Source organism: Epinephelus moara, chromosome 21, assembly GCF_006386435.1.
Source record: "Epinephelus moara isolate mb chromosome 21, YSFRI_EMoa_1.0, whole genome shotgun sequence".
NCBI classification, from domain to species: Eukaryota; Metazoa; Chordata; class Actinopteri; order Perciformes; family Serranidae; genus Epinephelus; species Epinephelus moara.
The window spans coordinates 39506614-39521022 of record NC_065526.1 but is presented as its reverse complement, the minus strand read 5'-3'; the positions used below and the strand labels follow the sequence as shown (position 1 = coordinate 39521022).

General features: G+C 42.1%; 1 protein-coding gene across 2 annotated transcripts in view; it reads left to right on the top strand.

Annotated features, from left to right (window-relative positions):
• Positions 1 to 14409, top strand: part of LOC126408965 (cadherin-6-like) — a 331509-nt gene that overhangs the window by 97938 nt on the left and 219162 nt on the right. For both annotated transcript variants that reach the window (XM_050074787.1, XM_050074788.1), the window contains exon 2: positions 3700 to 4039. In XM_050074787.1, the coding sequence (XP_049930744.1) occupies positions 3824 to 4039 (216 nt within the window). In that variant the 5' untranslated portion in view covers positions 3700 to 3823. The remainder of the gene's footprint in view (positions 1 to 3699; positions 4040 to 14409) is intronic.

The window sequence follows — 14409 nt, the reverse complement described above, 5'->3', positions numbered from 1 at the left end:
TTTTTGTTGTTAACTACACGCCTACAGGCCTATATCATACACTAGTCTTCTTAATATTTTATATGTGACAGTCAAATGTCACATTATTTTTTTTTAATCACGTTACACACCTTATTTTAATTTCACACAGTTTGCCACTTTTTAATTTACATAACGTTACACAAGTATAGCCTTAATGTTACGTTAACGTTACACTGCTCATATGACAACGTTATCATTGCATCACGTTAGCTTACTAACGTGGTGGACCTTTATTTTCAAACCTCACACAGCCTCAGCCTTTTGTTCAAAATATTCTCTCCCTAAATGCCTACATCCTAACACTTCCCTGTCAGGCTCTGACTTCGATGCATCCCCGGACTGGCGTCTTGCTCGAAGGCTAACCGTTAGCTGGCTGGTTAGCTAGTTAACGAGCTAAGCTTGTGTTGTATTGTCTGTGGCTCTGTAACTTGATGTGGATGTCGCTGCTGTGATACAGGTCGCACTTGAAAATGAGACCTCCGGTGTCAACTTGATTTTACATGTATTAAATAAAGGCTTAATAATATAATAATAAGCTGACAAGCTAGGTGGTGACTGCAGACACCGATACACGCTGCTCACAAGCTAGGTGGTGACCCTAGTGACCGCAGATACCGATACCCGCTAATTAGTGCTAACATATAAACATAAATAAAATAATACTAGAATTTCCGAATTTCACTTACCGAAAAACCTGAAGTTTGTTGGTATAATTAATCGAACAGCAAGCCATATTACTCCAATATTTGCCTGAAAAAATATCCAAAAGGCACAAACATAGCTGAGAGGACAGGTGCAATGCCTTGAACATGGGCACAAACTGGCTGAGATGACGCTGAGCAGACGGCCGAGTCTGAGCTCAGCTCCGCCGAGCTGTTGGCAGTGTCTCTCCCCCGCCCCCGCCGTTTCAGCCTCCAGCCCACATAGACAGTTAAAGACAAAAGTTTTAGATGATTTTAGACCCCTCTCCACTCTAGCTCACAGCTGACAATTTCTCCACATTTGCTCTTGTTACTTTCAGAGGCACTAGTTCATTTCCTGTTGGATTTAGGTCAGGGGTGATTTGTAGGTCTTGATGAGACGAACAAGCCAGTTTTGGTTTGATCTTTTTACGACATTCCTACGGGCTGCAGTGGCCATTTTAGTGTGTCTAGGTGGTGCAAAGATTGTCCTGAGGTTTTGGGTCACGTCATGTTTAAGAGGGCATAAAATCCAAACCTTTCGAGTAATGACAAATTTATTTAGAAGATCTGTTGGCCTGTCATGTGTGCGTGTTTGAAGCTGATATGATAAACATGGGTCCAATGGTCAATCTGAACATACCAGCAGAGAGATAGACTCGTGCCGAGCGCAGCCATGTAGGTTTTATGTTTGTTGAGTCAAAATGCGATCTTGGTAGCAAGTTTCAGATGTGTTGGCCCTCATCTTTTCGTCAGGAGGTTTTGTGGCATGTCACGTTTAAGAGGCCATTAAATCCAAACCGTTTGAGTAATGACAATGTTATTCAGTAGTGTTGTTCAGCAGGAGTTTGCCTGGCAAGTGTGTAAGTTTGAAGCCGATACAATAAACGGTGTCGGGGAGATAATTTTTGAAAAAGAGCATTTTTGAAAAACGGCATCTTACTTTGAAAGGGCAAATAGCTCACTTCCTGTTGGATTTAGGCCAGGGGTGTCAGCGCATGATTTGTAGGTCTCGATGAGACGAACAAGCCAGTTTTGGTTTGATCTTTCTACAGCATTCCTACGGGGCCATTTAAAATGTGTTGGCCATCAGCTTTTCTTTCGAAAAATAGTCAGGAGGTTATGTGGCACCTCACCTGTAAGAGGGCATAAAATCCAAACCGTTCGAGTAATGACAAATTTATACTGAAGATCTGTTTATCAGGAGTTGGCCTGTCATGTGAGCGTGTTTGAAGCCGATACGATAAAGGAGAAGATATGTAGGAGAAGGTGTAGGAGAAGATATTTTTTGAAAAAAGAGCATTTTTGAGGCGAAATCTTACTTTGAAAGGGCAAATAGCTCACTTAATGTTGGATTTAGGTCAGGGGTGTTGGTTTGATCTTTCTACGACATTCCTACAGGCAGCAGCGGCCATTTTAGTGTGTCATGGTGGCGCTAGAGAGCCCATTTTGGCACTTTTGGGGTAAATTTTTTCATTTTATCAAATTTTTCGCCAGTCCTGACATGCGTGTCAATTTTGGTGATTGCAATTTTTTGAGCATGTTTAGGGGCGCAAATTAGGCCTCAAAGAGGCAGCGGAAGAAGTCTAAAGACTAAAGTAGACGGCTGCATTGGGATTGGGTCCCGCCGGGTCCCGCAGGACCCAACCCAAATCTTGCGAGAACAGGCGGTTTGAACTTTGCTGCAGGCGGGAACGGGCGGCTAAAAAATCCACTGCGGGATCAGGATGTAGCCTATAGTGACAGGATGGAGTTAACAAATGATGTGGAAAAGAAGCTCAAACAAGGTCTGAAGGCGCACTGAGTCCTCTATTTCCCAGCACTCTCAAAGCTGGCGCGTTTTATCTTCAGTATCCCCGCATCCAGTGCGCCTTCAGAGCGGGCTTTGGTGTCTGTGGGCGCATCTTGGAAGAGAGACGCATGGGATTGGGACCACAGTCGGTCAGCAACATTCTCTTCCTCCACAGCAATATTATGGCCAAGTGATTCATTTGTTAAATTCATTCGTTTCATTCGTTAACTTTGTTTATTTTATGTTATTTATTAGTGTTATTTGAGCCACTCACAGCCTACTCTCGTTGCTATTTGTTAATTACATAAAGAGGCGTGATGATGCCGGTGTTATTGAGCATAGGCTTTATCTTTATCTCATTAATGTTTCTTATTCAGGTCTCTCTTAGAAAAGAGACCTTAACCTCAATCACTGCGTGATTATATAAAGGTAGATAAATAAATAAAATACAGAGGAGGAGAATAGAATATGAAACAGCCTTTATTTCATTAAAAATTAAATGAAAACAACAAAATTGGAGCGCTATTCCTGACCAGTGCGTCAAAAGACATGCAGGCCAGGGAAACAAACAACCCCATGAATCTCTTTATTAATAGCCTATAAAATGACGTGTTTTCTCCTGCGGGACGGGAGAAGACACAAAATCAATGCATCTCTATTATTGTGCCGGCATAAAATCTCAGAGTTTTGCGGGAGCGGGCGTGAGTGTAACACACACGTTGCGGGCAGTAATGGTCAGAAATTCAGCGGGAGCGGGCAGGAGCGGGATGAAGAAATCAGTCCCACGCAGGGCTCTAGAATAAAGAATAAACGCACCAAAAACAAAAGGGACTTCGCCCTTCCGCCGAGGTCCCTAATAAAGAATTAAAGTACCAGAAACAACAGGGACCTATCTATACTTATACCTATACCTGTTTGATGCTTCTTTGACTTGAGTTGCCAGTAGGTTAGTAACCCCAATGACCTCCCACTCAGACCACCGTGCTGCAATTGTAAATGGTGATTGTTTCTGCTGTTCTTTCTGTTTACCACAACTTAGTTCGCATACATTTCCAAATCAATAAAATGAAAATTCTGCACTCCTACATCAAACAGTTCAGGTGCCAAGAAATCTATAAACTGCCCTCACAGATCAAGCATATTAAATGTGGACCTCAGAGTTGCTTAAGTTATTTTTTCATTTCTACTTCCCTGCTTGTGTTACAGCTTCTTCTCCAGTCAGTCAAAACCTGAAGGACTATGACCGATAGAGCCATCTTCCAATTCAACGTGATCTAGCTGAGAAGATAAGACATTTGTGACCTGTACATCCTAAACCACCTCCAGAGACATGAGGACTATCTCACTGGGCGCTGTGTGGCTCTGTCTCGGCCTGTCCTTGAATGCTTTGTCTTTGAATGAACAGAGAGTAGAGTCAGAAGATGGAGAGAGAACAGAAGCAGTGATCAAAGAAAAGCAGCTGAAAAGAGTGAGACGAGGCTGGATGTGGAATCAGTTTTTCCTACAGGAGGAGTATACAGGCAGCGACTACCAGTACATTGGCAAGGTAAGAGCTGCACCACTGCCTCCCAGTTTTTGGTTGCACTGAACGTTAACATGGTCCAATAAAATTCCCTTGATTAGTTAGAAAGACACTCATTGGTCATGTTTGTTCTTCTTTCCTGAATTGCAGGCTTTATTAACACAAATTTCTGCTAAAGTTAATCACATTTTTCCCATTCTGCTCATGACTTCTGTGTGTGCAAGCATAATGAATGACCCATGCTGATGATCACTGCTACAAGGTGTGTGTAAAAATCATCTACTGTTTAATATACTTTTCCTATGAAGATTTACACACATAAAACACACTGTTAGCTTTTGCGAGATGACACCACTGTGTCTACTTCACAAATTAAATGTTGAACTCATTGGCAATTAAAATCAGCTGTGCTCAGTTCTACAGGTTCAAGGGTTTTGCTGCTACATGCATACTGGTCTGGTATAAGCATTGTAGTGGGAACTACCAGAGATGCCATTTTGAGTACTGTGCCAGGTGTATTGTGCTAGGTGTTATTGTCTGTCTGTCTGTCTGTCTGTGAACAGCTTTTGTTAGCGTGATAGGGTCACAACTTTGCAAGATGCAGTCATCAAACTTCAAAGGTGTGTAGCTAGGCCTGTCACGATAACAAAATTTGCTGGGCGATTAATTGCATCAGAAATTATTGTGATAAGCAATAATATTGCGTAATATTGTGCTTTTAAGACCATTTTTATTGTTGTTGTAATTTTGCTGTTTTTAGACCAACTAAATTTATGTAATAATAATAAAGGCATATTGATGCAATCACACCATTTTAAAGAGAAATAAACATTTATTTAACAAGAATATTTAGGAATGCAAAAAAGAAGATTTAAATATCTGAAATTACACGTTAAAATATCAAAATAAATAAACACAAAAAAATAGACTCTCAGGTGTGCAGTTAAGTTGGTCATATTCGCTCTTTTTGTTGAGATGGTTTTAGAACAAACCCGGCATACCGGCTCGTCCGAATTACTGGGCTCCCCTCTGTCATTTGGTTTAAATCCAAAACACTCCCACACAGGGGCCGTGGCATTTGGTTTAGGAACAAGTTCCATGTCTTTCTCTTATGCTCAAGTCTCTGTTTTTTTCTCCGCCTCGTCTCCCCCTCACAAGATCGCACTGTGTGTGTGTAGCCCATAGCCCCGCCTCCCCCACAGAGACAAAGACACTCAATGACAAGAGCTTTCCCTCCGTTCATTACGCTAATGAACCAACTCACCTGACTGCCAGACGATGCACGGCAGTGAACGCTCTTGTCATCTAGTGTCATTGGTGGAGAGATACGAGGAAAACAGACACGCATGAATATGGCAATTAATCGCGGCCGGAAAAGTTACGGTCTCCCTTTTAGTTTACCATGCAATTAACCGACTTATCGCATATCGCGACAGGCCTATGTGTAGCCGAGATCAAAATGAAGGCCAAGTTTGAGTATGGGTGTGGTTCGAGTAAGGGCGTAGGGGGATAGGAAGTAGAGAAAGGGCCATTGCAGTAATTGCTGACAGCTGAGTCTGCGTCCACAATTAATATCAAATAAATTAAGTAGTAAAATTACCAGCATGGCGAATAAACATAACAATAAGCAAATCAATATCATAATCGGCATGTGAATGAAGTACATTCAAACATTTTGAAGCTGTGTAACAATTAATTTAATTTTGCTGAGTTTCATCATCATGACGTAAAATTATTTTCAGGATTACACATTTCTTAATACAGTCTAAGTTCTATGATCGGTTGATTTCACTGTCCATTCATTACTAGGAGCACTTTTTTTTTTTTTTTTTCCTTTTTGTAACAACCAATCACAGCTTTTAGAAGACTGCGTCATACCTAGCAACGGGGTCAACCACACCTCCTCACTAACATTAAAGTTTCTGTCCCCTCCTTGCTCAGAGCTGCTCTCAGAAACGTCCTGAATCACTCTTAAGCTAAGATTCCTTGCTAGGAATTTTTAGGCTAAGTTAGGAGCTCTCTGAGAGGACTCTGAGAATCTTTGTGAATACGGGCCCAGATGTTCAGGAGGTTTTCACTGAAAGCTGAATAATCCGCAGACGTCTCAGAATCAGAATCAGAAATACTTTATTGATCCCCGGGGGGAAATTGTTGCCGTTACAGGTGCTCCTTTCAAGAGTAGAAAGATATATCGTATAGGGTAATTCGAAGTGAAAATATAAGAAAATCTAACAAGATTATTGACAATTAAAGCTGCAAGCATCTGTGATCAGGCCCTTGCTCTCCCACGCCAATGCGAGGGGCCAGCAGCATGCATAACTGAAGTGGTTATATGAGTAAGACCAATATATTGCCATGCAGATGCGTTCAGGGGCAGACCATGATCACACAATTGTGGCCAATAAAAGCAATGCATGATGGAGTTATAAGGACTTGATATTCCATGACGAAGGATCGAAAGTCGCCATGGCCAGCCTGTTACATGGCAGCACACTGTGTCACTGTGGAGATTAATCAACTTAAGAAATATGCGGCCACAAAATGTAGTTGAGTATGGGGTTGGTGTTTATCAATATAAAAACTATGGCATTTCCTTTTTCCACAAGGTGGCGCTATGAGTTACAGTGAGTATGAGAATAGGAGGTGTGCAGGGCGGGGCTCTTGTCATGTACAGAAATTTTTAAGCAGTTAGGATTAAGTATGTGAGAGAGAGTTGCTCGAATATGCATGGGGATGTATCAAATATGGCGGTGCCATAGCGGCCACACCCCTTGACATACTGAAAAGCTTTTAATAACTTTTGATCAGCTTGGACTCAGGATGATCTGTACCAAATCTGAAGTTGATTGGACAAAATCTGTAGGAGGAGTTCGTTAAAATACAAGGTTGTGGAAATCACAAAATCGCCGCCAAAATGAAAAGTTGAAATCAAAAAGGTACGACTTCCTGTTTGGAGTACACCATTAGTGGCAGAGACTTTTTTGTGCATCTGGGCAACTTACACATATGTACAAATTTTCATCTTCCACATACAACACTGTCAAAATATCAAATTTTTCACCAGACCAAACGCATGTGCCAAATTTGGTGAGTTTTTGAATTTGGGAAAGGGGCCAAATTGGAGATTACATGTTCGTAATAATAATAATAATATTAATAATAATAAACAGCGCGATTTACGCAGACAACTTTGTCGTCGCTCGGGCCCTAATAATAAACAGCGCAATTACAATAGGGTCCTACGCAGACGACTTCATTGTCGCTTGGGCAGTAATAATAATAATACTAATAATAAATAATAATAAACAGTGCGATTACAATAGGGTCCTACGCAGACGACTTCATTGTCGCTCAGGCCCTAAAAATAAATTTAGTATCCTGAACAAGATTCGAGTCTCAGGCTCATGTTGAAGACCAGAGTTGGGTACTTACTTTGTAACGCGTTAGAGTACTTTGATTAGTTTTTGCAGTAACGAGTAACCTAACGCGTTAGTTTGCTGCTTGAGTAATCAAATACTTAAGTACATTTTCAAACAAGACATCAGTTACTTCCGTTACTTTTAGAACGCTGGTCCTTCAGCTCCGAAACAGCAACGGCTGTCGTTTGGTTCTAATAACGGAGATAACGTTAAACCCATCAGTCTGAAAGAAGCCACGGAGCTTGTGGCTCGCTACGTGGTCAGAGAAATGCTGCCGTTGTCTATGATGGAGTCTAAATAGGTGGAGTAGGACTCGCTGACAGACATATTTCAGACTCAGGACTTGCATTATGCCTGGCACACGCTACACACTGGTACTCACCAATTATCCCTGGTCCTCACCAATTATCCCTGGTCGTCTTTCACGGCGTGAGTGATGTCATTGGGTTATTCTTTCCTATTTTTTATTACTTTCACTATTATTTGAGTCACTGTGTCTGTTCATGTGCCAGCCGACATGTTGTTGTAGTCACCTAAAAGCGTCAGCAGATGGCAAGAGCTATATTTGAAGCGCCATACGTAAACTGTCAAGCTACTGTATCTTCCACAGGAAGTTCTGACAAATGTTTCAGAATAAAAGCCTATTTAGAAAATGGAGGGATTCTCTCAGCCGAGTTTATAAGGGGCTTCTAATTTGAAACAAGTGTTGAGTTTGAAATAACGGTGTGATATGTTAACTTTATACAGACAACGGAGCGGATACAAAGTAAATATATAAACACACAGACAGATTAATAAATAACGGACCGTCTATAATATAGTTTGTTTCAAATGAAGCTGGAAGCCTCTGCAGTTGTGGTGAGTAAAAGCCCCGCCGCTATTTGTTAATGTTATTACTTTATGTCCGACCATGAGGATGTACCATTGTTTGCTAGCTTGATGCTAATGACAGTAACGTTAAATCAGCAGGTTGACAAAGTGCCTCTGCTGTTTCACACCATCATTGCCCCCTTTTACTCTGTGTGGTAACATCCCTAGAGGAAATATTAAAAATGCTGGGGTGTTGTTGTCATACAGTTGTCTACGGCAGCAGATCGTTCTGTGTTTCTACTGGTCAAAGTGACGGCTGTGATGGGAGAATTGGATCTCAGTGAAGGGCAAGTGGTCCATGGGTCTGTTCGAAACCGCATACTTACCTACTACTCATACTAACTCTTTGAGTATGTAGTGTGTTTACACTGCGCAGTATGCGATTTTGAATATGCGAGAAGTTCCCGGATGCATACTAGATTCGCCAGAAATGTTGAGTATACATCATGAGCTTACTACTCACACTCAAATTACCCAAGATGCAATGTAACGTGACGTCATCGATCGTCACTTCCTTGCCGCGAACAGGACAAAAGAAAAAACAAGAAGTTATTTATTTATTTATATTTATTACTACTGTATATTATAACTTATGAAACTTTATGAAATCATTCAATTCACAACGACTTTGTTGTTCAATGATGTACATTTTTCCCTCCAATTTTCAGGCTGTGAGGTATGTTATATTGCGTTGTATATTATGATTAGATTTATAGTTGATTAAAAAGGAAACTTACATCTGAGAACAATCCCAAGTCGATTGCAAGCATGATGTACTGAAGACGGCGGGCCGATCTTCATCTCAGAGCTGACAAGACTCTCCGGTGAAGCATTTTGAACGGTCAAATTCCGTTAGCGGGACGAGATCGGTCAAAACGGCGGTTTCAAGCTAGCTACATCAAGGGTAGGTTCGCCTCTCGTTTTCAAAGTAAAAGCACAAATTTTATCGTTATGGTTTTCTGTATAAGAAAGGGCAACGGGTGTTTTATTTTGTGAAAATAACCGGAAGTGCGTTGCTCACTACGGCTAGCTTGAGTAGCGCCGAAACAAAATTGTAAACAGCTGGGATTTGGTCAGATTTTCAACACGTTGTGGATCTAAACGGCTACTTTCTCGCCTAAAAATGTTTCAAATGTTGCTAAAGTTATATATTTACAGAGTTTAGAGCTTAAGCGAAATCAGCTTAAGGCCGGCTGATTTCGGCTCGGGCAGGAGCGAAATGCATTGTGGGTTATCATGTAGTATGCTACAGTGTAAACGGTCTGCATACTGTCTGTTGATTGAGTATGTAGTATGTAGTATGGCAGTATGTAGTATGTAGTATGTAGTATGCGGTTTTGAACACAGCACATAACTTTAATTTTGGAGACAAAAAAATGTAGGCTTAGCGCCCTGTGGTCCATTGCCCAGTAGGAAATGTAGAATACTCAGAAGTACTTTAAAAGTGCTTGAGTTGCTTTTCTCAGTTAGTAACATTGGAAGTACTTTTAAAGTAATTGAGTTACTTTACTCAGGGAGTAACGCAGTAAAGTAACTGGTTACTTTTTTAAAAAGTAACGCAGTAACATACTTTGATTACTTTTAAAGTAACCCTTACCCAACACTGTTGAAGACATGCTGAAGTACTCCACATAGCTGGGGGGCACAGGCTTTGAGCACCCTGGGGCTGACACCATCAGGGCCTGAAGGAGGAGTGGGAGAGGGTGGAGTGGGTGATGGTTGTCCAAGACAGACAACAGAAGAGACAGGGGGGGATGGGCAGGGCCAGCAGTGTCAAATCTGTTAAAAAACAGATTCAGTTCATTGGCCCTGTCCACGCTGCCAGTGATGGTCCTCATTCCACTCCAGACCTCTCTCATGTTGTTCTGCTGGAGTTTCCACTCCAGCTTTCTCCTGTACCTCTCCTTAGCCTCCCTGATCTTCACCTTCAGTTCCCCCTGTATTGTTCTCACCTCCTCCCTGTTACCAGCTCTGAAGGCCCTCTTCTTCACGATGAGGATAGCTTTGATGTCCTTTGTTAATCCACGGTTTGTTATTTGGATAACAATGGACAGTCCTGGCTAGGACAGTGGAGTCCACACAGAAACTGATATAGTCCGTGATGAGTGAGTGCCTACCAGTCTGTCACCTCAGAACAGCCCCGCAGTGTCTCATAACCCTCCTCCGACCATCTCCTCACTGTCCTCATGGTCGCAGGCTGGCTCTTAACTAGAGGTACATAGCAGGGGTTGAGGTGCACCAGGTTGTGGTCTGACCTACCCAGAGGGGGGAGGGGGGAACAGCTGTATGCATCCTTGGCGTTTACATACAGCAAGTCCAGTGTTCTCCCCTCTCTAGTAGGACAGCTCACATACTGAGTAAAGTTGGGCAATGTTGCCATGGTGACGTGGTTGAAGTCACCCAAGATAGCTATGAAGGCACTCGGGTGTTGAGTCTGCAGATGGGCTATGGCGGAGTGAATGACGTCACATGCCAACGTCGGGTTGGCAGAGGGGGGATGTAAACAGTCACCATGATGGCATGTGAAAACTCCCTGTGCAAATAATACGGACTGAGTCCAACAGCAAACAGTTCAATGCACGGGCAACAGATTCGTTCCTTAATAGTAATGTTGGCAGGACTGCAACATCGGTTGTTGACTAGAATAGCAAGCCCCCCTCCTTTGCGCTTACCATTCTCGGTGCAATCCTGGTCAGCCCGAAGAGTCTGAAATCCACTGATGGAGATGTTGTCGTCGGGTATGTCCTGGTGCAGCTATGTCTCGGTTAAGCACATCAGACTATACTCCCTCTAACTCCTGGCGACTGCTGTTAGCTCATCCATCTTATTTGCCAGCGACCTCACATTGCCCATGATGAGAGAGGGGAGACACGGCTTATATTGCCTCTTCTCCATAAACCTACGTTGTCTCAACCCTGCTCTTTTCCTCTGCTGTTTAAATCTTCCCTGTATCCTCTATGTGTTTTCCTCCACATTTCAGCGGGGATCTCTGATGTTCCGGCCGCCAAGCCGGCCGGCCTCAGGGCAATTAGCTGATCTCTGGCCATGAAATTGTTGCGCAATAATGTCAGGTCCGAATGAAAGTAGTATTTCCAGAGTGAAGAAATAGACCAGAAATCCAGCATGTCTGAAGAGGGCGCAGCTTCAAAATGTCATACAAATACAAATGAAAGTAGTCACTTAATAAAGCAAAAAAGTTGGAAAACTAAGAAAACAAGCAGGAGCGACTGCAACGCATGCACATGCGCACACATCTCTTCCTCTCCAAAACAAATGGACCAGGTGATTCAAACTGCTAAAAATACTTAATAAAGCAGTTTAATGGTAAAAACCAGTGTAACTCGAGCGCTGCTCATTGTAGTTTGTAACTACGACACACAAATGGCCCTATCTAGAACCAGTGTTTGGTTTGTCTCTTTGAGGCTACTGTAGAAACATGGTGGTGCAACATGGTGATCTCTATTAAAGAGGACCCAGTCCCTATGTAGATATAAATGGCTTATGTAAAAACAAGCCATATACAGACGCAGCCACTTCAAATTTCCGTTTGGCCCACGGTAGAGCCCTGACTGATCCGTGACAGGTCCCTGTCATCACCTGGCCAGGCTCGTAGCTCTAATGAGCTCCCCCGCGATGACATAGAGAATATGGGGCTGACTGGTAACGCCTCTAAGTTTAATTGGTAGAAACCAGTTGCAATGGTCTGTCTATCCACCAGGAGGAGCAGTGAGTGTGGAAGCTGAAGCGCTTTACTGCGCCCCTTATTACTGTAATCTTGGGAGAGAGCTTTCCACACAGAGCATATTTAATGATTATCAGTCTACCATATCATAGGTCATAAATATTATGCTTCAGCATTTTGTTATTCAAAAGAATTGTATGAAAATTAAAGTGATATGGCTGGGAATCATGGCTGTTTGAATCATTAGTCTTAGTGGCTGAGTTTATCTGCAGTGGTAATGATAATAATGTCATATAATAATAAATATAGTAATATATATGTATGTATGTATATATATATATGTAAGGGATAATGTATAATGAGCCGGTGAATACTGGGAAAATAACTCCCGACAGGGGAATAGAACCCCGACGCGCAGCGGAGGGGTTTCATTCCCCTGAAGGGAGTTATTTTGTTACCTCTAGGCTGGATTACTGTAACTCTCTACTATCAGATAGCTCTAGCAAATCCTTAAAAACTCTCCAGCTAATTCAGAATGCAGCAGCACGTGTACTAACAGGAACTAAGAAACGTGATCATATTTCTCCTGTTTTAGCTTCTCTGCACTGGCTCCCTGTAAAATCCAGAATCGAATTTAAAATCCTAGTGTTAACTTATAAAGCTCTAAATGGTCAAGCTCCGTCATATCTTAGAGAGCTCATAGTGCCATATTATCCCACCAGAACACTGCGCTCTGAGAACGCAGGGTTACTCGTGGTCCCTAAAGTCTCCAAAAGTAGATCAGGAGCCAGAGCCTTCAGCTATCAGGTTCCTCTGCTGTGGAATCATCTTCCTGTTACGGTCCGGGAGGCAGACACCGTCTCCACATTTAAGACTAGACTTAAGACTTTCCTCTTTGATAAAGCTTATAGTTAGGGCTGGCTCAGGCTTGCCCTGTACCAGCCCCTAGTTAGGCTGACCTAGGCCTAGTCTGCCGGAGGACCCCCTATAATACACCGGGCTTTCTCTCTCTCTCTCTCTCTCTCTCTCTCTCTCTCTCTCTCTCTCTCTCTCTCTCTCTCTGTGACCGGGCCCGACGTCATAGGGGTGGGGGGTCCCGGGCCGGGTCGGGCAGGTAATCTAAACTCTAGTTTGCAGCACTTGTCTGAGCAGTTCAATAATACCAATGATATATATATCTTATTTTTGTGCTGTTAGACCACCCTGCCAGGTGCATGCCTCTGCTTAAAATATGTGCGAAAGCCTAGAGCAAACTATTATTTTTTTGTGTGTGCGTGTTTTAATACTTAATTACTCCGTCGCATTAATCATGAAGATGAAAGAGAAGAGAAAGGTTCTGGTTTGTTGGGTTTTTAAATCTGATGCCTGCAGTGCACCATAGAAGCATCAATTGAAAGCTTTTAGTGCATTTTGGTCTTTAAGGAAACTGCAGCATCTTTAGTATTCTCCACACATGCATGAATTAGATGCTAATGATGTGTTTGGGCTCCTCACCCCCCAGCAACCATAGCCCTTCTTTAGCAAGATCGTATTGTATTGTTATCTACAGTTGTTTTTATACCCCTCTAAACAAAATAAGATAAGGTCACTGTTAATGTTTTATTATAACAGCATAACACAATAATGGATAGCAGAAGCCAAGACGGGGCGTCTCTGGGTCAGCCTTGTGGGGAAAGATTTAGATGTATTGTGGGATTAATTTTTAAATTAAGAAACTATGCTAAAAAAAATAGTGTCCCTTGTTTTCATGTCACTACCGAAACACAAGAGTTTTAATGCACTGGTTGAGTCTGGATTTTAGTCACACCCCTGAGTTTCTGAGAAGGGGGGTAGTACTGCACCCCCGTCCCAGATGGCTGCATGGTAAATCGCTGACTCCCATCATTTTTTAAATAAATGTCTTCCAAAGTCTGAAAATCAAATTGTCACTACTGAACACGTTCTCTTCAATTATGTTAAAATTTGGGGGATTTATGCAAAATATTATGTTTTTCTGTGTGAACAACTCTTCAAACATGTGCTTGTTAGCCATGTGACTGCTAGTATTCTTTAGTTATCTTGAAAAATAGCTAGGAATGTCACTACTGAAACAGTCACTACCGAAACCTATGGTAAGGTTTCGATAGTGACATGATCATTTCGGTAGTGACAAAATGGAATGGGCAGTAGTTAAACCCCATAATTTTGTGGTCCGAACTCTACTCTGGTTTACTCTATAACCTGCTTGACTCTGCTCTACTCTACTCAATCAATCAATCAATCAATCAATCAATTTTATTTATAAAGCCCAATATCACAAATCACAATTTGCCTCACAGAGATGCAGGTAATGACAGTAGCTTACGACAACATTATTGAAAGTAATAATATTATAGTTATAGTTCTGGCTACTGTGGTACAATATGTTGAAAGTATGTATTAAT